The 27,565-nt window shown below is 36.7% G+C and overlaps 1 protein-coding gene across 6 annotated transcripts in view; it reads left to right on the top strand.

The window, feature by feature from the left end:
* nbeal1 (neurobeachin-like 1) overlaps positions 1–27,565 on the top strand; it is a 62,341-nt gene that overhangs the window by 16,487 nt on the left and 18,289 nt on the right. For 4 of the 6 annotated variants that reach the window (XM_079884150.1, XM_079884149.1, XM_079884148.1 and 1 more), the window contains exons 8-28: positions 539–624; positions 1,814–2,156; positions 4,294–4,400; positions 6,184–6,267; positions 8,020–8,103; positions 9,997–10,095; positions 10,977–11,551; positions 12,390–12,522; positions 12,641–12,760; positions 14,047–14,433; positions 15,213–15,302; positions 15,414–15,588; positions 16,362–16,495; positions 16,582–16,741; positions 17,798–17,900; positions 18,026–18,182; positions 19,092–19,250; positions 20,615–20,774; positions 21,407–21,495; positions 22,370–22,915; positions 23,943–24,118. In XM_079884150.1, the coding sequence (XP_079740276.1) occupies positions 539–624; positions 1,814–2,156; positions 4,294–4,400; positions 6,184–6,267; positions 8,020–8,103; positions 9,997–10,095; positions 10,977–11,551; positions 12,390–12,522; positions 12,641–12,760; positions 14,047–14,433; positions 15,213–15,302; positions 15,414–15,588; positions 16,362–16,495; positions 16,582–16,741; positions 17,798–17,900; positions 18,026–18,182; positions 19,092–19,250; positions 20,615–20,774; positions 21,407–21,495; positions 22,370–22,915; positions 23,943–24,118 (3,967 nt within the window). The remainder of the gene's footprint in view (positions 1–538; positions 625–1,813; positions 2,157–4,293; positions 4,401–6,183; positions 6,268–8,019; positions 8,104–9,996; positions 10,096–10,976; positions 11,552–12,389; positions 12,523–12,640; positions 12,761–14,046; positions 14,434–15,212; positions 15,303–15,413; positions 15,589–16,361; positions 16,496–16,581; positions 16,742–17,797; positions 17,901–18,025; positions 18,183–19,091; positions 19,251–20,614; positions 20,775–21,406; positions 21,496–22,369; positions 22,916–23,942; positions 24,119–27,565) is intronic. The other 2 variants (XM_079884152.1, XM_079884151.1) reach the window with 1 other exon arrangement.

The raw sequence follows: 27,565 nt of genomic DNA, 5'->3' as shown, positions 1-27,565 counted from the left end.
GGACACAGAGACAGTGAGTTGTACAAAATCTTTCTTTTTAGTAAACTCTGTGTACACAAACAATGTTCTCAATGCTGGAGTTCATGTGTAGAGCCCCTGGTGATACTTCAGCACAGTTTCATGTTGTGTCGAGCCGCATTAGTGTTTTAAAAATAGCGATTTTGATGCTATCATAGAAATGCCCCAAGCACTCCCATTCAAAAGGCATTTTGACCGAAAACGAAAATACGGTCAAACTTAAAAGTGGCGTTTCCATTCTAATTATGCCTTTACACGAAAGTTTGCCTCGGGTAAATTTACAAAAAGAGCCTAGGTTAAATTTTGGCGAGAGTTATCCTTTAATGCAGTCAATACTTCACTCTCAGTCCGTAGCACTGAGGAATGTGTGAAAAACATTCTGTACCGAAGAGACCCAGAGTAGTAAAGTTTCACAGGATGCATACAAGAAACTAATTCAGCATGTTGTTGTTGCCAGTTGTCATTTGCATAAAAAGCAGACACCTCTTCATTCATGCGTGTGTGTGTGTGTGTGTTTCAGAATGTTTTCAGGAGAGTGAGCACCTGAAGGACAGTCTGAAATGTTGCCTTTTGCACCTGTTTGGATCCATCGTCGCGGGTGGACAGGTGAGCTCATATCCACATGTGTACACCACTGCAGCAAAAGAGTAGTGTTGAAGTTTTAGATCAAATAATAAAGTGACTTATCAGTTATGGTGGTAAAATGAAATTTCCACCAATCACAATTTGGTATGCAAATAAATATACAAAAGAAGACCAATTTCAAATTGAAATTCTGTATTTGACTAATTGCAAGAAAGATGATCGGAATTTAGTACAGTCTTTTACAATTAAAATTGCAATCAAACGTGATTAGGGACAGGAATCGGATACTTCGATACATTTAAATTCCTCTTATCGATTCCTTTGTGTGCATTTTTAATATGATTTTAAACCATTCAAGCACAAGAAGACTCGCACGCTGTTTTCTGTGCTGCACACATATCTAAAGTGAATGCACTGAAAAAGTTATTTTAATGTGATTTTAAACCATTCAAGCGCAAGAAAACACGCACGCTGTCTTTTTGCACTTAAACGGACAAATACACACAAAAATATGTCCAAATATCCTTGTAAGCACAGTTGGTTATGTCTTAAGTGAATGTAAACAGTTGACAAAGAAAACGCATAACAATATTGGATTCGTGCAGCTCTTAAAGTGACAGCAGCCTAATATTCCTGCTGCCGTCTCTATAATAACGTTAATCAAACAGCAAAAGACAGAGAAAATTCACTTGCTGTTCTTGACCGAATAACTTCTGTAACTATATTTTTAATGTTTTATTTATGTAGTGCAGTGTTATTTTACATTTGATTACAGTTTCTGAATACCTGAAAATCTTAAAAAACGGTTTATTTCATTCGTATCTTTGTTCAGTTGTATTTATTTGTGCGATTGCTAATTTGTTTATTTGTTCTTTTTTAATTACTGAGTGTTTACTTGTCTTTAATCATTTGAAATTGATATTAGTTAGGCTAGTTGTGAAACTGGTAAAAAATGGTATTTTAAAACCAAAGGCAAAAGTTCCTTGTGTAAGTATTCTTTAGCCTGTTGATTTTTGTTAATGGTATTCAGCTACAATTAAATATTTTGCAATAAAATCTAGAATAAATGTGAATATCTACGTTTAAAAAAAAGAAGCAATCTACCTTATTGGAATCGATAAGAATCGGAATCGTTAAAACTCAAACCCTAAACGGGATGCAAAAAATTCTGTTTTCTGTGTCTCTTTTAACGTGTCTTTTGTCTCAACAGCGTAACGCTCTGCTGGCCATCTCGCCGGCCACTATGGAGGTGCTGCTGGGAGTGCTGGGAACAGGCGAGTGTCTGAGCGGAGGTGGAGATGGGGAGGACTGGGACAGCGAGGCTCCTGACAGGAAGGCTCTGTTGACTCTGGGCTGTTTGAGGGAGGTGGTGCACCGGCTCCTGGCCAGCAGCTCCGATCAGAGACAGGTGGAGATCAGCTCCGTGCTCGAGAGCTACTTCAAACTGCTCAACTCAGACCCCGCCGCCACAGCGCAGGTCAAAGGTCATCCGACGCCGCCCCACTCTCGGCACTGGGAGAGCCGCTTTGTTGGGTTACAGGTGAACATGCTTGGTGAGTAGATCGGTCTCTCGTGTTGTGTTCCTTAAAGGGGGGGTGAAATGCTCATTTTCACTCAATCTCCTGTTAATCTTGAGTACCTATAGAGTAGTATTGCATCCTTCATATCTCCAAAAAGTCTTTAGTTTTATTATATTTATAAAAGAAAGATAGGCTGTACCGAGTCTTTCCGTAAAAAACCGAGCGGCTGGAGGCGGGCCCTGTGGGCGAAGCTAAAGCTGTGCTAACGCGCCGAGCTAGTAACAACACACAGAGACAATAGAAGCAGTTTTACTCACCGAACCTTTATCATTGTGACTGCTCGATCCTTAAGCATTAGACGATCTGCAAATCCGTCGATCTGGGCTTTGTTTATAAAACAATCATCGTCGAAATGCAGAGAACAAACAGTCTACACAACTCCGTTTATGCTCAGGAAAAACAAACTCCATCCACTGGTGCCTTAACGCTGGGTTCTTTGGGAATCTGTGCAGGGTTGTCTTGCCCTGGCAATCAAAAACACACTTCTTTGGTGACATTGGCTTCCCAAAAGCCGGGCAGGGCGCTTTGATGGCGAACTGCTTTCGCTCTCTTGCTCTGGTCTACGAGTGCGCGCGCGCCCGCGATCTTACCGGAGAAGTGCCCTTAGGACTCATATAAGGAAATTCCGTTACATCTGACGTCACACATACCCATACTCGAAAAAAACTTTCCGAAACTTGTGACAAACCGGAAGGACAATTTTTGGCACAGAAATACTCCTTCAAACGTACAATTTAATTTTTTAAACTTTGTCCATGTTTAGCATGGGCATCCAACTCTTTAACAGTGTAAAAATCTCAGTATGCATGAAATAGCATTTCACCCCCCCTTTAAATGTATAGCGGAGGATTTTCTTTTTCCGGGTGGATCATCAAGACTATTGGTCCTCCTAAGTGTCAATCATTCTGGTGATATGTTTACGTAAGGCCGTCGTCCGTGCTCGTGCACACGATTCACACGATGGCGTGCGCTCAAAACACAGGTTGGGCTTCCCACTGATGCCTCAGTCGCGAAGTTTCTACTTGACAGGTAAAGTTTGGCATGCTATTTGGAGAAATCCATTTAAAATCACTGCTAGTAAAAGTTAATGTAAGCTATGATTAGCTCGTGCATACGTTTAATAGGCGTTCCCTCTCGGAGCAGGTAGAGTGTTGCACATGTGCATTTTTTCAAAAAGTGGAGAGGGCGGTTCTTTTCTAAAATTCGGGAAAATCCTCCGCTATACCTTTAAAGAGCACCTGTTATGCTTTTTACATTTCCAACTTTCTCTAGTCTGCAATGTTAATGAAAGGTTACAAATCACAAAGCCCCTCCAGTGGGAGTTATTCTCTATATCAGTGTCACTGTTTCTGAACTCCTTGAAACGCCTTGATTGAAGTCTTGAGGTTTCTTCTGGGAACGAGCACGTTGCAATAATTTCTTATTTAAAAAATTGATGCACAAGGCATATGCTAAAAAAAGGGGCAGGGCTTGGCTGAGTTAGTCAGAAGTGTGTTGAAACTCGCGGTTATTGTAAGGGACGGGACATTTCCAAAACACGCTCTAAGTGGTTGACTAATCACAACACACTGGTCCAGCTGACCAATCAGAGCTGTCACGGCCGACTCGCAAGCCGCGACAAAGAAGGAGACATCACGTTGGATAACGCTCAAAAAGAATAACATTTATTAAAGTAAGAATAATTAAATGGGAAGAAGACGAGATGAGATGAAAACAAACAATTGAAATGGCACGAGGATGGGAGAGCGCGCCCCGTCACAGCTGAAGGGAACTGTTTTAATTGCCGGCATCAGCTCCAACACAGGTGTAACACCTCAGTCATCAATGACGTCACTCACCCTAACTCCATCCTGCAAACCAAACGAAGGATAGACAAACAACCCACAAATATAACCCATAATGGGTTCATAACAGAGCACACTGCGCTTTTCTTCATAGACACAGAGTTACAGACAGACTAGGAAGAGAGGTGCTGCAACAATGTCAGTTATTTGAAAAACAATGTAAACCTATTCTAGTAGACCCAATTTAAAAAGAAAAAGACTTCCTATTTTAATTGTCTGCACTTGACCGCAGTGCTGTTCTGAATCCTGTTCTCCATTTCCCTCAGAAACCATTCAGGATATGTTTGAGTGCTCCGACCGACCAGTTCTGCAGGCCATCTTTCTCAACAGCAACTGTTTCGAGCATCTGACCCGACTCCTGCAGAACAGTAAGGTGAGTTCCTCTTACAACACTACACTACATTACACTGCACAAATAGAGCTCAACAATGACTTAGTCAGGCCCCTTTATTTTGGAAGCATTCACTTTAGTAAAGTGTTATGAGTCTTGAAATCTTCTAAGCCTCTCTGAGATGAATCAGTATTTGAAAATCAGAAAAAAAGGCCTGTGGGGAAAGACTTTGTACTTGGTGTCTTTTATGAGGGAATGAATGAACTACTATTCCCATAATAAGCCATTGTGAATACTTTATTATCTAGGTTTTTGTGTATTCTTAATATATTTTCTTACTAGAAAACACCACTGCTGTCTCTTATGCTCTAATGCTATGACTAGCTATGGTATGGTATGATAATGGTATATCTAATGCTATGGTAACTATCACATTGGTAAGGAAGCTGCTGGCTAACATTACCTATAATACTGTTCAAAAGTTTGGGCTCAGTCAGAAAGGTTTGTTTTAAAGAAATTAATACTGCATTAAATTGATCAAAACAACAGTAAAGACGTTTATAATATTACGATTTCAAGTAAATGCTGTTCTTTTGAACTTTCTATTTATCAAAGAATCTTGAAAAAAAAAAAATTATTGCACTTTCCGCAAAAGTATTAAGCAGCTCAACAATATTTTCAACATTGTTGATAATAATAAGAAATGTTTCTTGAGCAGCAAATCAGCTTATTATAATGATTTGTGAGGGATCATGTGACACTGAAGACTGGAGTAATGATGCTAAAAATTCAGCTTTGCATCACAGGAATAAATTACACCTTAAAATATATTCAAATAGAAACCAGGTATTTGAAATTGTAATAATATTTCACAATATTCCTGTTTTTACTGTTTTTTTTTTATTTATTAAATAAGTGTCCTGGTGAGCAGAAAAGACTACTTTCAAAAACATTAAAAACTTTGACGCCAAACTTTTGAACAGTAGCCTGCAAAACAAGATACTATATAATTATAATAACTTATTATTCTTATAAAAATATAATTATCTAACCCTAAAGAGTGAAACTACCCTAAGGGTGCAAAGTAATTCCCTAAGGGTACTTATTTAACATACTAATATAATATGCATCCTTTAGGGTTACAGTAAATACAGACAAGCTGAAAGATACAATTTTTGCACTTTTTTTTTCAACAGTGTAAGAATTCAGCAATTAAATGTGATTCTTTAAACGTTAACAACCTTAAAGATCTTGATTTAAAGATGGTGATTTTGAATGGGAATTTCCAGAACCCAATTGTTGAGCTCTATTGACACTAAATGACTTTTACAGGATGTTAATAATGAATATCTGACCTTCATTACAGTGTTTGACAGGAACATCCGTCTGTTTGAGTGTGTTTTAGATCCTGTCAGAATCGATTGTCATTTAACTGATTGTTCAGTTGCAGGATTTTCTGTGTGTGTTTATGCACATGAGAGAATTCATCTCGCCAATCAGTTTCTTGTGTAAATGTTTACAATCCTGTGTTTGTTTTTCTTTGCCTTAAAGAACCGTATGCTTTTTGCAGAATTGTTTCAACTGTCTCTTTAGTATGTTGCCATTAAAACTGTCCTACTGTGCTTATATAGTTACCACTTTACAGCATGTACACGTATCTAAACTGCAGCACTGCCTTCTATCCATGCATGTTTCTGTCCTTTAGCGACGGAACACTTAGGCACTTAGGGTCATGACCTTTGACCTCCTACCGTTTAACCTTAACCCTTTGCCCTTTCCTCTCATCTGACCGGCTGTGCTTGCTGCGGTCGGCTCTGCCCTGCAGCTGGTTAACGCTAGGTGCACAGCTGCAGACAAGGACCAGAAAGATTTAACCAACAGGTTACTGACAGGAGAGAGTGAGATTCAGGTACCGCCCATGTGCTTCCTGTCACTCCCGCTCACCTACGCCCCCCCGCCGCCCGCATGACCACTCCAGGACAAGACCCCCTCTCTCGCTATGAGTCAAAAAAGTCACATATAAACTTGCAGGGGTGGGTGATACACTAATTGAAACGAGCAGATTATTATTATTATTCTTTTAATTCTTGGAACTTGCATCTTAATATAAAATAATATAGAGATAAAATAATTTTAAATAATTATTATTATATAATATAAATACTGATAAATATATGAAACATTTAATTCAAACTGTATATATATAAAGCAGACTGTGGCTGATATAATGTAAATAACATACTTGTTGAATAGATGAATATACTGTATAAATAAAAACATATTTAAATACTACTTTGTAAAATATAAACAATAATAAATGTATATTATAAACAATCCGGTTTATTAATGGAAAATAACATTTTGAATTAATCTTATTTCTAATGTACATTTAAATAATAATGAATTAGATAATAAAGCATATTATATAACTATATAAATAGCTGAAATTAAAACTAGCTTTTAGAAGTTGTACTAAAATACAAACATTTTATGGAATATATATTCTGTTTCTATTAATATATGTTAATTTGGCTAATATGCTGGTCTGTCACTAGTTTTAAGTTTAAATGAACTTTCTCAGTGGTTTTTGGATGCATTTTCTATCAAATGTTTATATTGTGATAAATCAACCAAAATGTTTAAGAATCTTTTGTATTGAAAAGTATACGTTTTTGCTTATATTACCCACCCATATTGCATGCATTTTTCGTACTGTGGCCTGACAACACACAGAGAGCCACATCTAAATCTATTGCCACCATACAGTAAGTGATCATCCCTTTTTCACAAGCCATTTAGCACTTCCCCTGTTTCGGTATCAAAACAATCATATAGAAGTCCATTTCTGCATTTAAAGTGCTGTGAATGTGGAAGCTTGTAATGGAGTGGTCTTTAGTTTATTTACTCAGTCATGCTTTCAGTAATCATCATTCAATCTCATTCTGTTTATTTTGCTTTGCTTGTTTCCCTCCCGTTCCGTTCCCCCTTCGACCTTTCCTCTGGTGGTATGGTTATGGTAACAGGGTTGAATGCTGTGACCTCGGCAGTCTCGTGTTACTGGTGGAGATTATCGGCCTATAGCTGTGTGTGCTTATCGCTGTATAGAAGGACCTCCGTGATTTCATGTCTTATTCTGTTTATTGCTGCTCAGTTCTTGTCACTCTCCAGCCGGTCTTTGTCGTATTCATATCTGTTATGAGCTAGCCAATTGCAACGAACATCACATGATTTTTGCAATCAGCCAATCAGGAGTCTCATGATAAGGCGTGGCTGGACAGAGTTCTTTTGTGTTGTGGAGGGGTTTTGATGTCTATGTATGTGTATATATAGGATGTGTGTGTGTTTGGTGATGGGGAGTTTTTAGTTTCAGATCTGAGCAGTGATGATGATCTGACGTCATCTTAATCAGAGGCTCAGAACTCAAACAATTTCACTCAGATAATCAACATAAATGATAATTTATGCCTGATTCTATTCCTGCCTATTCATGTAAGCATGGTTCTGGTGATGAACAAAGCTCCTCATCGTGGCTTTTCATTCATTATTTGCATGGCAAAGTGAACCGACAGGGCAGGAATAGAACAGGACACACGGCACACTGTAAGTCTTCAGCCATTGGCTGTACAGTATCTCTTGATTGACTGCGTTTTCCTCCAATCAGGTGTTCCAAGGGAGGCTCGACTCTCTTGCCGTGGCAACGATTAAAACCCTCTCGACAGTGATGCACAAGTCTCCTGCTGCAAAGGTTTGTAATAATAGAATTCTATCATATAACAAATGTACATATTTCTTTATACACTACCATTCAAAAGTTTTGAGTCAGTACGTGTTTTTTTAAGTCTCTTGTGATTGCCAATAAGAGACTTCTTTCAAGCACAGAAGTCTCACCAAGGCTGCATTTATTTGATCAAAAATACAGTAAAACAGTAATATTGTGAAATATTATTACAATTTCAAATAACTGTTTTCTATGTGAATATAATGTTAAAATGTAATTTATTCCTGTGATGGAAAGCTGAATTTTCAGAATCATTACTCTTCAGTGTCACATGATCCTTCAGAAATCATTCAAATATGATGATTTTCTGCTCCAGAAACATATCCGAACATTTTTTTTTTGTAACATTATTTTTTTGTTTTGTTATAAATCTGTTATTTGAAACATGTGACATTATAGCACTTTTTCTCCTCCTGGGACCCAGAAAAAAAAAGTTTTTTGAATTTAGTTTTTTTCCATGTCATCACACTGTTTAGATCACAATAAACAAATGGTAAAAAAACATTTTTGCTAAATAATATTTTATTCATAAGTTATGCTATGTCCTCTGTAGTGGACGCCAGGACTAAGTTGTTTAAAAAATAAAATGACATGAAATTATATGTATAGGCAAAAACAATGGGATTTTTTTTTTCAATCACCAATAAATTTGGGGGTTTCAGGATTTTTTCAACCAAAATTTGTATAAAGATTATTCTCAACTATGTTATGAAAGAAATAACGGAATGAATTGATACACCATTTTACATTATGCAATATGTGGGTAAAATGTCCATAAATTAATATTCCCATTCAATGCAATGTATATACACTGTATCTAATTTGCACATTAATGTGTACTTGGAGCAACATTTAATGAAAAAAGAAGTGTAATAATTGGAGTAATAATTGGCAACATTTTAATAATAATATCTAATATTTCATAGGAATATTGATGTATAATTTATTTCCATATTCACTTGTTGTGTCTCACAAAATGCCTGATAAACATGATTTAAGTCCTGATGTCCTCTACAGTGGACACGTTTGAAATCAACGCCCTGTTCTGTAACAGAAAATATTTTTTTTATTTGAAACCCCTTAACATTTTCCTGAGATGTTGTTTTATGAAATACAATTTGAAAAGTAGTCCAATTTAAATAATAATTACAATATATTATCATATTTCCATAAGAATGCTATATTTGATCACTAAATTAATGTCAGACATTTTTAAAGACCAAGGAGAAGTTGTTTTCATGGTGAAACCTCCAAACATTTGGTATCTCTGAAAAGTCCTGAATGTGCTCTTTACAGGACACCCAGGTTGTGTCATGTGACATGTATGACATCAGAGAAATTCACTAAAATATAATGTCCACTACAGTGGACAAAAGTCTATTCTTGGGTCCCAGGAGGTTATAGCACTTTTTCTTCTGGCACTTTTGCATCCTTGCAGAATAAAATTATTAATTTCTTTAAAGAAAAAAATAAATACTGACACCAAACTTTTTTGAATGGTAGTGTAGTTATGCATATAATTAGCAGTAAAATAAATGGGACCTTTAGGACAGGATTTCCATGATCGTGAAATACTTGGAACTATGTGGGATTTTAAAAAATAATTCTAGGCTTGGAAAAATCATTAACATTTATGTTGTGAATATAATATTTTTTTCTTTTATAGATCTGTTATAGATCAAAGATTAATAACCATTAGGAATCTTTATTTGATTCCTTTTGGACTGGTTCCAGGTTATTATTATTCTTTATTCTTTCAGGATATGTTGACTAAGGATCTTGAACTAATGAATTGAACTGTTCAGCAACTAATTTAAACTTATAAAATAATAAATAAAAGCCAACTTTGTTTCCTTGTAGGAAGTGTTTAAGGAGCGGATTGGCTACACTCACCTGTATGAAGTGTTGGTGTCACTGGGTCAGCCGTCCAGACACTTGCTGAAGGAACTCATGAATATGGTGAGATGAACACTTCCGGTTTTCTTGTGAGTCAGTCACATGATGTTTTCTGCCTCTTTCTTTCTCAAGTCAAGTCACCTTTACACAAATAAAGTAAGGTCTATCAGTAGTATTCAGGTATAAAACTAACAATATAGTGTTCCCTGTATAAATATAACATAGATTCATCTTTGTTTTGTTCTTTGATTAACATTAATTAAACAGCAGATTTTTATAGGTTGCTTTGTCTTTAAGACCTAATGAACTGATCCAATATAATGATACACATCCTACTTCTTTCTCAACTGTTTACGTTCACTTAAGACAAAACTGACTGTGTTTATGAGAATACTTATCGAGACGGGTATTTTAACCTAATTTTGTGAGTATGTGTTATAATGACAGCTCAGATAACGTTGCGTGATTGAGTTCTCTTTAGCCTCTTCTTGCGCTTGAATGGTTTAAAATCACTTTAATGTGTAAATAGGCAAGGCACGTTACGTTTATTTATATAGCACATTTCATACACTATGGCAATTCAAAGTGCTTTACACAGAAAGGAATTAAAATAATCACAAAATTAAAACAGGTATAAGAGGAATTTAAAGAGATACATGAGCCAAAAAAATTTAAACGTGCAAATGATAAACTTTCAGTCTATGATGGTTAAACTTAGCAATTAATTTGCGAATCGCATGCGTGCCGAACCGTGGGGCCTGGTCCATACGGATCATGGAGCAATCCATTGCACCCCTACTGTTTACATTTGGTATTAGCATATGTCTCGAGTGATCTGACTATTTACCACGTTGATGCCTTTAAATTTACCTTGAGTGGGCAGCCTACTACTTTTGCAATAGAGTCATCTCACGTCCTTTTTTTTCGTCCTTGTATTCCCACAGGCTGTTGAAGGTGAACACTCATCCGTGGGCCTCCTGGGCATCAGCAACGTGGACCCTCTCCTGCTCCTGATCCAGTGGCTTCCAGAGATGGACTCTGCCGAGCTGCAGATCTTCACTGCGGACTGGCTCCGGCGGATCTGCGGTCTGAACCGGCGGACGAGAGCCACCTGCGTCAACTCTTCCATGACTCTCAGATTGCTGTCGGCTCTGGAGAGGCACGAGCGGCTACACCGGGCCTGTGCCGAGAGTCTGGTGGGGCTGTTGGGTTCTTTAGGCAGTCAATCGCTGAGTTCCTCCGAGCTCCAGAATCTACTGAGACTCCTGCGGCAGGACGAACCGGGCCGCGCTCACCCGTATGTGGGTCCGGTTCTGCGCTCGCTCCTGGGGATGGTGCGTAAACAGGGCCTGGAGAGCGCCATGCAGTATTTTGATCTGTCACCGCCCATGGCTGGCATCTCCGTGCCGACTATCCTCCGATGGCCAGGCTACGCCTTCAGCTTCTTTGCTTGGCTGTCAATGGACCAAGATCAGCTGGACCCGTCCAGTAAAGGAGAGAAGAGGAAACAGTTGTACAGGTAAGAATGGAAATAAAAGAGATTACTGGTGTGATTTTGGTGGGAAAGGAAACAAGATAAATTAGTGGGCAAAATAATGTTTATACAGTACCATTCAAATGTTAAAGTTTGGTTAGTTTTTGAAAGAAGTCTCTTATGCTCACCAAGGCTGCATTTATTTAATTAAAAATACTGTGATATTATTGCCATTTAAAATAACTGTTTTCCATCTGAATATATTGTAAAATGTCATTTATTCCTGTGGTAAAAGCTGAATTTTCATCAGCATTACTCCAGTCTTCAGTGTCACATGATCCTTCAGGAATCATTCTCATAGGCTAATTTGCTGCTCAACAAACATTTATTATTATTAAGTTATAACAATGTTGAAAACATTGAGCTGCTTCTTATTTTTCATATTCAAGGTTCTTCATATTCAAAGAATGTTCATATTCAAGATTCTTTGATCAATAGAAAGTTAAAAAGAACAGCATTTATTTGAAATAGAAATCTTTTGTAACATTATAAATGTCTTTTGTGTCATTTTGATACATTTAATGTATCCTTGCTGAAAAAAATACAAATTTTACTGACCCCGAACTTTTGAACTGTAGTGTATTTACACCAAGAGTCAGTATATTTTATTATTTAAAAAAAAAAAAAAAAATGTATGTAAACTTATTAAATATAATGTAAAATCATTGTAAATATTTTGTAATTGCTCATCTGTTTCAATTTAAAAACTTTTTTTTTGAATTTGCACATCCTGTGTTTACATCTCCTAAAATGTAATATTTAAATCATTTTCACTGTGGACTGGTTTATAAAACCTTGTTCTTATGGTTTTCTATGTGCATAGTTTTTTCACCCCGGGCGGCACCGGGTTCGAGGCCTTTATCAGTTCAGCTGGAGTGCTTGTGGTTGCCGTGTGCACTAAGAAAGAATACGTCACCGTCATGCTGCCTGACTACTGCTTCTGTGATTCGCTCTGGGTGAGTCACATGACCAAAGAAATATTTGTGTTTTTTGTTACAGCATGGACAACCCAGTTCTTTCTCCAAGACCAAAGTGAAATTGAGTTGTAATGAGATGTTTGTATCTGACCTGCAGCACAGCATTGGCGTAGTCCACGTGCCGGGGAAGAGGCCGTTTGGCCAGAGTCTGGTTTACATCTTTGTGGATGGACAGCAGAAACTATCAGCACCTTTAAAATACCCAACCATGACTGAGGTGAGAGAAACAACCGATTCTGTTCCGTTTCTTATTGAAAAACCACTTAAAAATCACCCTAGCAGCATTTCAGAAAGTGAAGCAGAACAGGGGAGCTATTATACCCTTTTTCAGAGTCTTGATTTTGTTGTTGGCCTCTACTAAAATAGGTTTTCATGCTTTATTTTTCAAATAATAAACGCTCTGGGGTGTGTTTCCCGAAAGCATCGTTAGCCAACTATGGTCGCAAGTTCCGTCATTATCAGCATAGTTCAACGAGTAAGTGTTTCCCGAAACCATAGTTCCAAAGTTGTGTGGTTGGGACAACAGCTCTCGACCTGTGAAGCAGAGTTTCAGTTTTTTATGACATGTGGGCTTAATAAATCCTCATCTTGAGCAAAATAAGCAAGCTGACATTCAGTACAATCTGTATCTTTTATTTGGAATACATGCAAATGTCATTTAAGTCTTTTAGTTTGTCAAGAGATTTAAAGCGTTGTTTTTGAAGACCGCGCATGTGCGGACTGTACGAGCTCTAGTATGCAAGAACGAGACTATGATTGAATCTGGAAATAAACCAAAATAACTTGAGAAAAATAAGAAATATTCCTCGGATGCCATGTCCGTACGGTAATTTATAGTGAAAAATCTGGCATTAATTCGATCTCAAACAGAGTCATTAAAAGTAGTTATTACTCCACCATGTGCGTGATGTCATTAACCAACGTGGTTGAACGACAAATTTGCGGCAACATAGTTTTGTAAAAAAAGTCTTGACTAGTTGATTTCTTCAACGATGCATCTTACTGTGGTAGTTAAGCAGCGAGTTACGTTGTTGAACGGGAAACACACTTTTGTTTAATTTCCTGTCTCTATGAAGCCCCTCTTTCCGAAAAGCACAATGTGCTCTGATTGGTTGGCTGGACTGGTGCTTTGTGATTGGTCAACCGCTTTAAGCATGTTTTGAAATTTCACAGCTCAACAGATTACTAACGCAACTCAACCAAGCCCCTTTTTTAACATATGCATTGGGCAGGAATTATTTAAATTAGGAATATTGTGACATGTAAGAAAACTCAAGACTACAATGGAGGCGTTTCAGGGAGTTCAGAAACAGTGACACTGATATAGAGAATAACTCCCGCTGGAGGGACTTTGTAACTTTGCAGAGCTTTTTCATGCTCAAACAGCAACATTACACACTTAAGAAAGTTGAAAATATAAAAAAGCAAAATAGGACCTCTTTAAACTCTGTGTCTGTTCAATTCATTTATCTTTGTATCTCTCTCTCTCTCTCTCTCTCTCAGGCCTTCACATCATGCTGCATCGGTTCAGCGGGTCACCGCACCACGACCCCTCCTCCCTCTCAAATCCCAGATCCTCCGTTTTCCGGAGGTAATTCCTCGGGACGCACGTCTTTGGGCGGCATCCTCCCGGGCTGGGGTGGGCTGCTAGGGACCAAACCTGAGTCCGTCACCAAACTCATTTCCGCCGGGACTCAAGACAGTGAGTGGGGGAGTCCCACCTCACTGCAAGGGCAGCTGGGAAGTGTCATGGTCTTCCACGAGCCCCTCCAAGCCAGCCACATCAAAGCCCTCTGTAGCGCAGGACCAAACTGTATTTCTCCCTTTAAAAGCCAAGAAGCTGAACTCGGAGACTTGGCACCTAAACTTCTGCTACACTATTCTCCAAAGGTGAGGTGTGCATGTAGGTCACCTAGGACTGAGCTGTATACAGTAGAAATTATGCACAATAGAATGTTATATTTGCGTTTTTACTTAAAGGGATAGTTCACCCAAAAATGAAAATTCTGTCAGTAATCACGCACCCTCATGTTGTTCCAAACTCGTAAGACTTTCGTTCATCTTCGGAACACAAATTAAGATTTTGATGAAATCTGAGAGCTGTCTCACTCCTCCATAGGCTGATAGGTAATCGATATCTGCCATCCCAGAAAAGTTAGTAAAGACATCGTTAAAATAGTCCAAGTGACTACAGTGGCTCAACCTGAAGTTTATCAAGCGATGAGAATACTTTTTGTGCGCTAAAAACAAACAAAAATAACGACTTTATTCAACTCTTCATTTTCTTCTGTGTGGGCCTGAGTGAGTTCATGTAGTGTAACAGCGCAGCGCGTCTGGGTTGTACGTCATAACGTAGGCTCACTATTGGCCGACGCTGGTAATGTGTGTGATGCATGTGATGCTGGCCAATTTTTTTTTTTTTTGCACAAAAAGTATCCTCGTTGCTTGATAAACTTAAAGTACTGAGATGGCAAATATCGATTACCTAGAAGCCTATGAAGGAGTGAGCCAGCTCTCAGATTTCATCAAAAATATCTTAATTTGTGTTCCGAAGATGAACGAAAGTCTTACTGAGTAATTACTGACAAAATTTCCATTTTTGGGTGAACTAACCCTTGAAAACGTTTTATTTTCGCATCACGTGTCTCATTGTTCCCTTGCATATACAGGCATGTAGGAACCCAATTTGTCTGGATTTGTCCCCTAATATGCTGCATGGTCGCATGACAGGAAATAAAGTGGTCAACTGGGATATCAAAGTATGTATGGCGTTCCCGTCCTTTATTCATTTTTGTAATCTAGCAGAGTTCTGTCTGTAACTCTCTCTCTCCTTAAACACCTGCTCATACTCTCTCTCTCGTCTTTTGTAGGACATGATCAACTGTGTTGGAGGGCTTCCTGTGTTGCTTCCAGTCTTGGAACAGTTGACTCTGTTAACCCCCGATTTAAATCACGTCGACCGCTCGGGGTCAGAGTTCATCAGCCCTGACTCAGTCACACCCGCTGAGGGAGACTGGGTCATACTGCCTTCAAACAGGGCGTCCGGTGAGCACACGCTCGTCATTAGACAGTGTTGTAACTAAAACTGTTAAATCTCTTATTGATTGACAGAAATAAAGCTGAAATAAAATATAAATATAGCATCATTTTTTAAATAAACTTAGTTACTTCAACTAAAACTGAAATAAATATAAATTAAAGCTAAAAAGTAACAAAAAAACTAAAAATGGCAAAAGCACATAACAAAATTGCTAAAATTAAAATGAAATTTAATTTAATTTAACCAAATTTAACCTTTGAACTGAACTAAAAAAGTAATATTTTATACCAAAAAAAAAAAAAAAAAAAAAAAAAAAAAAAAAAAATATATATATATATATATATATATATATATATATATATATATATATATATATATATATATATAAAAATTTTTTTTTTTTTTTTTTTTTTTTACAAAATAATTTGGACTCTAAAATTGCTAGAAATTCAAAGCCATTTGTCTAATTAATTTGTGTTCCAAATTGGAAGTTTTGTGATAAATTGTAATAAAAGAACAGTTTCCATAGTAAAGCAATGTCCAATTTCAGTGAATTTTGAGTGTTTAAGCTTATGATTATTACTAAAATATGTGAACATTTTAAGAGTATGTAAATAATCCTAGAATAACACTGTTATTAGCTGTTGGTAGACAGAATGAATGTGTTACTGATCTTTTGCATCTGAAAGATCTTATCACTTGCCCCTTTTCTGTATTTCTGATTATTATACATCTTAACAATGTTCTCGTGTGATGTTTATGGACATTAATTATTCAGAGGCCAGACTGGAGAAGAATCTCGTAGCGACGTTCTTGCTGGTCATCAAGCATTTCCTGCAGCGGCATCCCATAAACCAGGAAACACTTCTGCACTCGCACGGTGTGGCCACATTAGGAGCTCTGCTGCAGAAGGTACCCATGATTCTCCCTCTCTTGAATTCTCAGTCTTTCCCTCTGCATGTCTTGATTTCGCCGTCTGGTTCTGTGTCTGTGTGCAGTTGCCAGCGTTCCTGGTGGACGTGAGCGTGTTGGTGTCGGTTCAGCTGTTGATTGAGCAGATGACGTATGAGAAGAACTCGCAGCTCCTGCAGCAGCTCCACACACACCTGCTGTTCAACTTCAGCATCTGGAACCAAGGAGATTTCCCCCTGCGCATCGGTCAGTATCGAGTCCTGTCCCACTAGACACTGCACTTATGCTACACTATGTATTCAACCATGTAGTGTATGAATTTAGAAGGTTATTTTGTCATTCAACATCAGCGTCTGATAGCCCCTCCCCCTCGGCAATGTAATTAAAGCTGCGACAGTTGATTTTTTGGGGTTAATTAAGTGCATCATCCCAGTATTTAAAGTGCACTTTTTTCTATTTGAAATTTTATCATAGCATTATCATAGAATAGTGTATATATGTGAATTGGGACGCACATTATGTTTGTGTGTGTGTGTGTGTGTGCTTAATTCATGCTATAATTTATGTTTGTGCAAAATCCCATTCATTTTCTCCATAGCAAAATTAATTTTTTTATAACTTGTTTGACAATGCATAAAAAAGCAATTGGCAAATGTTTTAAATGCAATATACATTTTTTAAATAATTTATGGTTTCTACTTTATGGTTTTTACTTTATGGTTTTATTAACCTACATTTTAAAACTTACAATTATATAAACAGTTTTATACAGTATGTGTCTTTATACTTTAATTTGAAAATTATTCATTAATTTAAAGTGTAATTATTTTATTTAACAAAATTTTAAAACATGTATAAGTTTTATTAAGTTGTTCATTTAAATAGTGATTTATTTATATTCATTTTTATGTTTGATTTATTACATTGATAACTGATTCCTTCATGGTCCTCCTTAACCTTTAGCCCTTGGGTTGCTTTATTTTGTTATTGTATTTAAATTTTTTAATTTTTATGTATTTTATTTTGTTCAAGATATTATAAATATAATTCTGTAAAAGCCTCAAGTTAGTGCGATATCAAATTGATTTTTAAAAATCCTGTTTAATTCCCATTGAAGAACAGTAAACTCCCCATAATCTGGAGGAGAGATTTGAAAACTCTGAAATCCCTATGAAGAAAATGAATGTGAGAAATACTGGGCTGTTGAAAAAGTTGTCGGTCACTGTTGTGCAGTTATGATGTGTACGTTTTGTGAGGCTCCTGTACATTTGTGATGAGCATGATGTGTTTGTCGTGGTGAAGGTCACATCCAGTACATGTCCACCGTCATCAAAGACAGCAGGAAGCAGTTCAGGAAGAAATATGGAGTGCAGTTCCTGCTGGATACAGTTCGCCTTTACTATGGGTAAGACTACATCTCCCACAATCCCTCTCTGCTCTGTCACTTTCTGTGATGTTATCACCTCATGACTGTTCTGCCTCTTTCTCATCACTTCATCCATTCTCTCTTTCCCTCTACTTTACTTCTAGTTCTGGAAGTAAAGATGCAGATCTGAGTGAGGACGACATTAAGACGATCAGAGCATCTCTCTGTGGCCTTCTGAAGTATTACATCAGCAAGGGTACCACCCAAGATGAGATCCAGAGCATTCTGGGATACATCGCTGCCATTGGAGATGAGGAACAGGTGAGAAGAGGAAGATATTAGCAGAATTAGGATTAGTGTGTCCCAAAACATAGTATGCTGAAAATAGTACACTACTTTTTGTCTTGTGCTCACCAAAGCAATAAAAAATACCGTAAAAACAGTAATATTGTGAAATATTATTACAAATTAAAATAACTGCTTTCAATTTGAATATATTGTAAAATATTATTTAGAATTATATATAATAATTTATATAGCTGAATTTTCAGCATCATTACTCCAGTCTTCAGTGTCACATGATCCTTCAGAAATTATTCTAATATGATGATTTGCTGCTCAAGAAACATTTCTGATTATTATCAATGTTGAAAACAGTTGTGCTGCTTAATATTTTTGTTAATATGTATTTTCAGGATTATTTGCTGAATAAAAAGTTCAAAAGAAAATAATTTATTTGAAAAAGTAAAATTAAAACAGCATACAGTCTTATTTCATACTTAAAAAGAGTGTACTTTATCATCACCACTGCAGTGCATTATTTACATGCTACAAGTTAAATAGAAAAAGACTGAATTTCAAAGCTTTGGATTATTTTGACTATCAATTTCTTAAGAATTTATTTTAGCTTTACTATTTGAATTAAGATAGCTTTTAGTTATACGTGATGTTTGAGTGTTTGTGTGAGTGTTTTGTGCATGTGTCCAGGAAAGAAGCACTCTCTTTTATTGATATTGATCTGCCCTTTCTAATCAGTAGAGCAAACGTCTGTCTTCCTCTATTTTAATTATTCCTAAACCTCAATGTGCTTAACCACAAACTCGATTTACTGACCCGCCAATTCATTTAATCAATGTCTCTTCCGGTTTCTCCTGCTCTTATCACTTACTAGCAATAAGCATTAACTAAACATGAAAATGAATTGAACGCAGTGCTTGTGTTGTGTTGTAGCTGTGTGTGATCCTGGAGCTGTTGCTGACTCTTCTTCAGACCAGCGCTGCACGGGACCAGCTCTTCCTGCTGCTGTTTGAGCCGGGATCGGCCGACTCCTGCTACGCCCTGCTGCTCAACAACAAACACTCCGACCGCCTCCGAGAGCACGTCTTCAAGGTGCGCTTAACACTCTCAGCGTCGGTGACACACACATTATTATCAGAGGTGTTTGCTTCTCATGCTTGAGGTTAGAGATCCAAAAATAACGATAACGTATGTGCATCACTTGTTGTTCTGCAAGTGAAACCTCATGCTGTTAGATTTCTAACCATTCAAAACAGGCCCACAAATCCCATAGACTTACCCTGAAGAAGAGAGCGGAGTATGTCTGGAGACCAGAATATTCAGACTTGTGATTAGTCTTTTTGTCCCTATTTTGACGTATATCTGAGTGAAACAGCTTCTCCAACAAGAACAAATGTTGGGCGAGACTTGATTTTGTCCATTGGAAATTGATTGGATGGTTGTGGTTTGCTATTGGTCAATCTCATGTCATGTGACAGGTTGCCCCGCCCTCGTGCAAGTTAACACATCATCAGAGAAGAGATGTCACTGCAAGAGGGAGGGGAAGTTTTAATGATTAAAGATTATGAGGCACATGAATATAAAAAATATAAAAATAATGATGTGCATGGATAAATCATTTAAAATAATTATTTTCCAACAAGAATTGTCCATTTTTATTTCCTTGTGACTTTAATGTTCATTCTTATAGTTTGAAAAGTCAGAACTTGGATTTAAATATATTTTGATATGTATTCATATTTGAATGCTCAGCAACTATGAATATGCTTTATTTTAAGGGATATTTCACCGCTGGAAAGATGAATGTGTATTTAAATTGGGTCATTTCTGTAGTAGAAATGTGAAATTATTTTAGAAGTTTGTGCCTTCTAGACTGAGAAAAGCCAGAAAATGTATTTTTGGCTCATGTGGATGAAAGACAACAACTCCCAGAATGCACTTGCTTCGCTGCCCTACGAGGCCACTCCCAAGCCACGCCTACCGGTTACAGAGGGCAGTATCTGAAGAAATGACACAACTAGGCTACTAGTCGACTCGAAACTGAAAAGAGGCCGTTTTATCGTGAGATCCCCCTATGGGCGGGTTGAACACATGCGGAACGAGCTCCTCCTACTGGCTGGAGTCTCTCGCCTCTGGACAAAAAAGCCTCTGATGAGCTAAATGACGATTTTTGCGTCATCTGAGGTTTTTTTCCAGACACACAATACAGAAATCTCTCGTCTCAGGGGACATGAGGGAGGGAAGCACGGTCATTCTACCGGGTTTCTACTGATACAAAGCTTAATGCTAATCGGTGAAGTATCTCTTTAATGCATAATGCATTTAATATTTGAGAATGAAGTAAATTAGTATTAAATAAAAATTTAAGATACTGTCTTTGTCAAATAGATGTATTATTAATATGTATAGTGACATTTGAACGGCTGCTTTAGTCCAAAATCTGTGTGTTTTTGCAGTTGTTTGAGCGGATGCTGAAGTGTGACCGTGTGTATGAGAAGAGTAAGCAGAGGTTGCGTTTGAGGGATGTGGGATACTCTGGCCTCAGTCTGCTGTTCTCTGAACTCCACCTCACTTCCACTCTCATCAAGTGCCTCCTTCACCAAGTGCTGTCTACTGGTCAGTCTGATGAACTCTAATCCACACACCACCTGACTCTGCACACACTCTGAGTCCTTGCTTGGCTTGGGCGGTTCAAATATTGATGATACATTTATGGCAAAATAAATTAGGTTACACTTTATTTCGATGGTCCACTTTAGACATTCTACTGACTATAAGGAACTTTTCAACTACATGTCATAAAGTCTTGCCATAATTGACATATTTTCAAAGCAAATATATATAATATAATAAAAATAGTAATCATTGTTATATATTTAATAGTGCTGTCAAATCGATTAATTACATCTAACATAAAAGTTTTTTTTATAATATATGTATGTATATATTATATATTATCTGTACACACACCCATTTATGAATGCATATATGTATATATAAATATATGTGTGTGTATATTTACACATACACACACATTTAAAACTTTGATTCAATTATAATTATGAGTATATATAAATTATATTTATACATTTTTAAATTTAGATTTGATGTATTTATCTATATTGTCCAGCACTTATCTATGCACATGTACTTTATATAGAGAATGCAATTAATTGATAAAGGCCACAGTGAATTTGTGATGTGAAATGTTTTTTTTCTTTTTTGCCCTTAAACTCTTTGTCCTCCAGATACTGTGGTGAACTATAAAGATCTGATGGCTGTGATTCAGCTGACCCATAAATCTGGGCCCAGTGTTCGTCTGACCGTATGCAAGAGGGTTAGAGCACTTTCTCCAGTTCTCACATGTACATATCACAGTTATTAATGTTATTGGGTGGATAAAATGCATTAAAAGTATGTAATTTTTTTTATTGAAGCACAAAGCTTCTTTTTTCAAAATGGTTTCTTTTCCATATAAAAAGACTAAATACACTTTAGAAGTACCAAAAATAATCCATATGTGACCCTGGATCACAAAACCAGTCACAAGTCACACGGGTATATTTGTGGCAATAGCCGACAATACATTGTATGGGTCAACATTATTTTATGCCAAAAATCATTAGGGTATCAAGTAAAGATCATGTTCCATGAAGATATTTTGTAAATTTCCTACCGTAAAAATATAAAACATTTATTTTTGTGAGTGAAAGCAGCACAATCGCCAACATAAATGGACAACTTTAAAGGCGATTTCCTCAATGGTTAAATTTTTTTGCACCCTCAGATTCCAGATTTTCAAATAGTTGAATCTCGACCAAATATGGTCCTAACAAACCATACATCAATGGAATTTTATTTATTCAGCTTTCAGATGATGTATACATCTAAATTTTCAAAAAATGGACCCTGTACCCTGGTTTTGTGGTCCAGGGTCACATATGATACTTGAGCTTTGTATTTAGGCTTTTAGAGTTGATGAATGATTGCTTTGTGTGAAGAAACAACCAAACGTTGTTGTTGTTGTTGTTTTTTTCTTCATACATGGGACATAAACATTTTTGGGGTGAACTTCCCTTTAACTAAAATAAAAGCATGAATTTGCAAAAGAACGAAAACTAAACTGCAACTCAAATGTGCATTAAATGAAATAAAAAATATTTATTTATATTGATCTCAACCTGTACACTCTTTCTTTCTTTTCCCCTCAGCTGTATGCACTGTTGCAGTCTCATCAGGATGCAGCGCTGCAGATCTCCAAGCAGACTTGTTGGCAGGGCACTCTGATGCGCTTGCTCGTCCGGAGCCCCGGGAGCGACGGAGGTTCTGGTTCGGGTCGAGGTGACGCGGCCAGCCTGGGGAGTTTGGAGCTGAGTCGCAGCAGCGGAGGAGTGCGTGTGGAGCCTCCTCTGGAGCGCAGGACTCTCGGCGGCAGCGTGAACGAAGAGCGAGACAGCGTCTCAGACAGCAGGTCCATAGACAGCCTGGACAACGGAGACCTGATGTCTCTCTCCGACACGCCAGGGGACGCGCCCACACCCAAACCCTGGGGCGGGAAAGCAGGGGTTTTGAGTTTGGACCTTTCCCATGTGCATCTGTTCGATCACGGGGACAGTGGCAGTCAGACTCCTGGTAGCATGCCTAGCACACCGTCTCCCCTAGAGAATAATAAACCTTTCCTCGGAGCTTCCTCTCTGAATGATGACAACTTCCTGTTCAGTGACAATGTGTCCCTGGGAGAGTCTTTTAACAGCGAGGTGAGTGTTTCCGAGTGCGTAAGTGGAGCATTTATCACTTCCTCGTACAAATAGTGTTGTCATTTTTCATCCTCTGTAAGTTCTCAACAAGAAGTAGCTATTATAATGAAGGTATCAAGCGATTCTAAAACCGAGTCTCATTGAAAGACATGGTACATTAATGCAAGAATGTGCAGATTTTACAGTTGTTACAGGGTAATTAACTAATTTACTTGGCGGAATGGTTGTGTTTTCCAGTGATTAATAGTAATACATTTACATTTTTAGGTAACACTTTATTTTACAGTATCCTTGTTACATATGTTACATGTACTTACTATAGTAATAACAGTAAATTATGCATTATTACATGCAACTAACCCTCAACCAAATCCTAATCCTACCGTAACCCTATAGTAAGTACATGTAGTTGCTTAATATTACTCAGCACTTAAATATATAATTACACTGTAGCAATGACACCTTAAAATAAAGTGTAACCCATTTTTATTAAACATTTTTGTCTTTTATCACAGTGCTATTTCTGCCATTTTATACAAACTTTTTCTTACCTATAATGCATTACATTTACACTAACATTATTATCTACACTACCGTTCATAATTAATATTTTTATTGAGCAAGGACTCATTAAGTTGATCAGAAGTGACAGTAAAGACATTTATAATGTTACAAAAGATTAAAAAATAAATGCAGTTTTTTTAAACTTTGCATTCATCAAAGAATCCTGAAAAAAAAGGATCATGGTTTTCACAAAAATATTAAGCAGCACATGTGTGTTCATCATTGATCATTTTTTACATGACTGTTTTTGATCAAATAAATGCTCTGTTGAGCATAAGAGACTTTATTTAAATATAATTGTATTAAATATAATTTAAATGTAGTTGTAATAAAGTGAAGGACTTCGTAGGTTAACACACCAAAACTTTCTAATTAAATGAAATGAAAAAATACCTTTATTAGCCAGAGCCAATGTTTTTTTCATTTGAAATAAGACTGACTGATTGATTGATTTTCCGCCCAGCGTACGGAGGAGGAGTTGTCTCGTCTGCTGTTGGAGATCGTGTTGTGTGTGATGTGGAGAGGTGTGGAGGGGTCAGATGACACTGCCTGGCTGGAGAGGGGTCAGGTGTTCTCTGCCCTCACCAAACTGGGCACTGCCAATGAGCTGCTGCTGCCCGTCGACCACATCAAGCTCAGGTGAGAATACAGATCGAGATCGTTTCTTTGCAACTGCAGCTAAATACTGATAATGATGCCCAATTTTTTTTTTTTTTTTTACTGAAACCAAAATTAAAGTTTTTATTTAAAGTTTTCATTTATTATCAACAAAAACAGAAATACTTTATTTAATAATCAATTCATTAATTAATTAAATGTATGTAATAATCAAAAAATTGTATATAAACATTTAAATTGCACATAAGGCAGTTTTAATATCAACTTTTTAATGATAGTAATAAATATAATTATGTCTATTCCCCAATTAGTTGTTGAAAAATAAACATTTAAATGGTGGCTGTAATTGTTTTCATGACAGATTTATTCAAACACGCATTAAATAATGAAGTAAAAATAGAATTAATATGTAATATTGTGCATATATTGTGCTAAATGCTCTTCTCTAGAGTTTTTTTTTCTTTCTAGCTGACTTAACGAGTTTATGGACATTGAATGGCTTTTCTGAATTAAATGTAACATTTTGTTTACATGCTTTATATATAATCATCATTATATAATCATCATTATAGCACAAAATAAACATGAATGAACATCAGAAGGTTGTTGAAAGAAACAGTACAACCTACCGAATATAATATAATGTCACGTGTAATTGCTCAATTAAGCAGACAGTCTACTAATACTCTAATGAGAGTTAGTTGACATGTTGCAAAGTCTGAATTAAATGTAACGTATTGTTTACAAGCTGTTTTATTGGCGTCTTTCTACAGTTAAAACACTGATTGAGCAATTACATGTGACGTTATATTATAATATATTCGGCAGGTTGTACTGTTTCTTTCAACAACTTCTGATGTTCATTCATGTTTATTTTGTGCTGTAATGATGATTATATGAAGATGATCTGTTCATGAGGCGCTATAGCGATCTGTCACGCCACATAAAGAGCCACAAAACTATGGAAGCTTATGTGTAGCAATATTCAATTTGAAATGTAATATGCAAAATGACAATGCAGTATGTAAAATGGCAATGCATTTCTGTATTTAAATTTAAATTTTCCCATCATTTGTGCAACGTTTGGTGCAAAATGAAAATGAAAATTCAATTATAAAATTTACATTTGCCATTTCATACACTAGTTTTAATATGTAAATTGAATACATAATTTAACGCTTTATAAGTTGCAAAATTAAAATTAAAATGTATTACAGAAATGATTAGATATGTTTAACATGTTCAAGCAAAAACTGTGGCAAAATTGTAATTTAAATGTTATTTTTTCTTAATTGCATTTACACTCACAGTTAAGACATATGCGAGTCCCTTTCCATTTTATAAAGCATATTGATAAGGTATTAATACATGTACATGGACATGGTCACGGAATTTGACGGGTCAAATTCATTGACCTAGCCTTTTTTGGGTGAATGTCGAGCAGGTCAAGGGCTGGTGACGTCATCGTCTATAATTCAGTGTCTAATATTTTAAACAACGAAGCAGCACAAAATAAACGTTTATCGGCGCAAATTAGAACAAAAATGAGCCTATTTTGGGTGAATGTGGACTATTTTGCCGACGTTTTGCATTGGATTGGGGGCGGGGCCAACTTCACGCAGTGCTTGACAGGGCGGGGCGGGCACGTGATCGGCTCAGAATGCATTTTCAAATTGCACATTGAATTTTGCTACATTCATTGCGGGACACTTAATGGAAATGCAATCGCAAGTGTCTTAACTGTGAGTGTAAATGCAATTAAGAAAAAATTACATTTAAATTACAATTTTGCCACAGTTTTTGCTTGAACATGTTAAACATATCTAATCATTTCTGTAATACATTTTAATTTTAATTTTGCAACTTATAAAGCGTTAAATTATGTATTCAATTTACATACAAATGTAAATTATATAATTGAATTTTCATTTTCATTTTGCACCAAACGTTGCACAAATGATGGGAAAATTTAAATTTAAATTCAGAAATGCATTGCCATTTTACATATTGCATTGTCATTTTGCATATTACATTTCAAATTGAATATTGCTACCCATAAGCTTCCATACAAAACCACATTTATTGTTTGAATTGAATTTTAAAATTGACGATTTGAAAGCTGAGACTTTGTTTCATATAAAAATTAATAAAGTACAAAGCTTTTTACGATTATTAATGTACAAATGTTTAGTGAAGTTTTGTTCATGCATCAACTGAAAACAGCATAGACTAAAAGAATAGATCTCAGTTCATGGATTAAAAAACGAGAAATCGATATTGTCAACCTAGCCCTAGCGTCCACACAGCTGACGTGTTTACCTGTCGTATCGTATCCACATTGTGTGCACGGAATATACACAGAAACAGTCAAAACGCACCATAGGAGAAGCGCTCTCCATTTTAGTCAATGATTTCGGCCCTCCAAAATCATTTCAGCCGAAACCAAAATTTCCATTAAATCAAATGTTTTGCTTCTTAGCACTCAGAATCAATCTATAACTAGAACTAGTGTTAAGACCCATTCACACAGAGAATGATAACTATATTAGCGTCCACACCAGCAGATATTGTTCTGTTTATTGGAAGCGCCTGCTGCAGTTTTGCCGTCTGCCGCTTTGAATGCTCAAGCTCTTAAAGCAGGATTGATTCTGATTGGCTGTCAATGTTCCGAAAGTGACTCCAATTTTATAGTTTCTCTGTGCTGTTATCGCTATAGTTGTAGTGTGGACTCTCTCTGCTGTTCTTTTATATTCAGAACGATTTCTAGAACTATATCTTCTAGGGGTGTAAATCGGACAGTTCATCATGATACGATACGATATCGATTCTCTCAGCCAGCGATACGATATTTGCCGATACCGCAAAAAATTCTGCGATACGATTCGATTCGATTCAGGGCTGTATCGATCGATTAATCGATATTTAGATATTATGTTCACACAACCAGTTACGTTTTTATTAACTCACAAATGCAATCAAAATATATAACATGAACGTTTAATTCAACTCTTTGAAAATTGCTCCCAATTGGGACATTTACAACAGAAGAGGTCATTTGCAAGTACTCCATTCTTGTTCATTTTCATAAATCATGTTTTTTATGTTTTTTAAATCATGTTTTTTAGGTCAAACAAAACCAAGTAATTGCTATGATAAATAATACAACACTCGGTTACGTTAATCTCCTCAGCTGACATAGACGCCTGACAAACTTTGTGTTTTTGTGATTAACGTACACGCAATACAGTGAGCTTTTCCCTCACCACTAAACGAGCTGCTTTAGTAAGGTTCTGTGAAAATGTTTCAGCTTTTATTTTCCTTTTATGCCCCGAAGAAGATATCACGGGTTCATCAAGTTCATTGAAATTATCCATCCTCGATTAGTCAGCTTTGACGAAACTCCTCTTAGTCTTTTCAAAGTGACATCTGACCTGAATACTGCGCGCTGAGTCGCTAAAACGGACTTAT

Source organism: Squalius cephalus (genome assembly GCF_949319135.1).
Source record: "Squalius cephalus genome assembly, chromosome: 10".
In the NCBI taxonomy this organism is placed as follows: domain Eukaryota; kingdom Metazoa; phylum Chordata; class Actinopteri; order Cypriniformes; family Leuciscidae; genus Squalius; species Squalius cephalus.
Note: the sequence above shows the minus strand (reverse complement) of the source record. Positions and strands in the feature narration are given on the sequence as shown.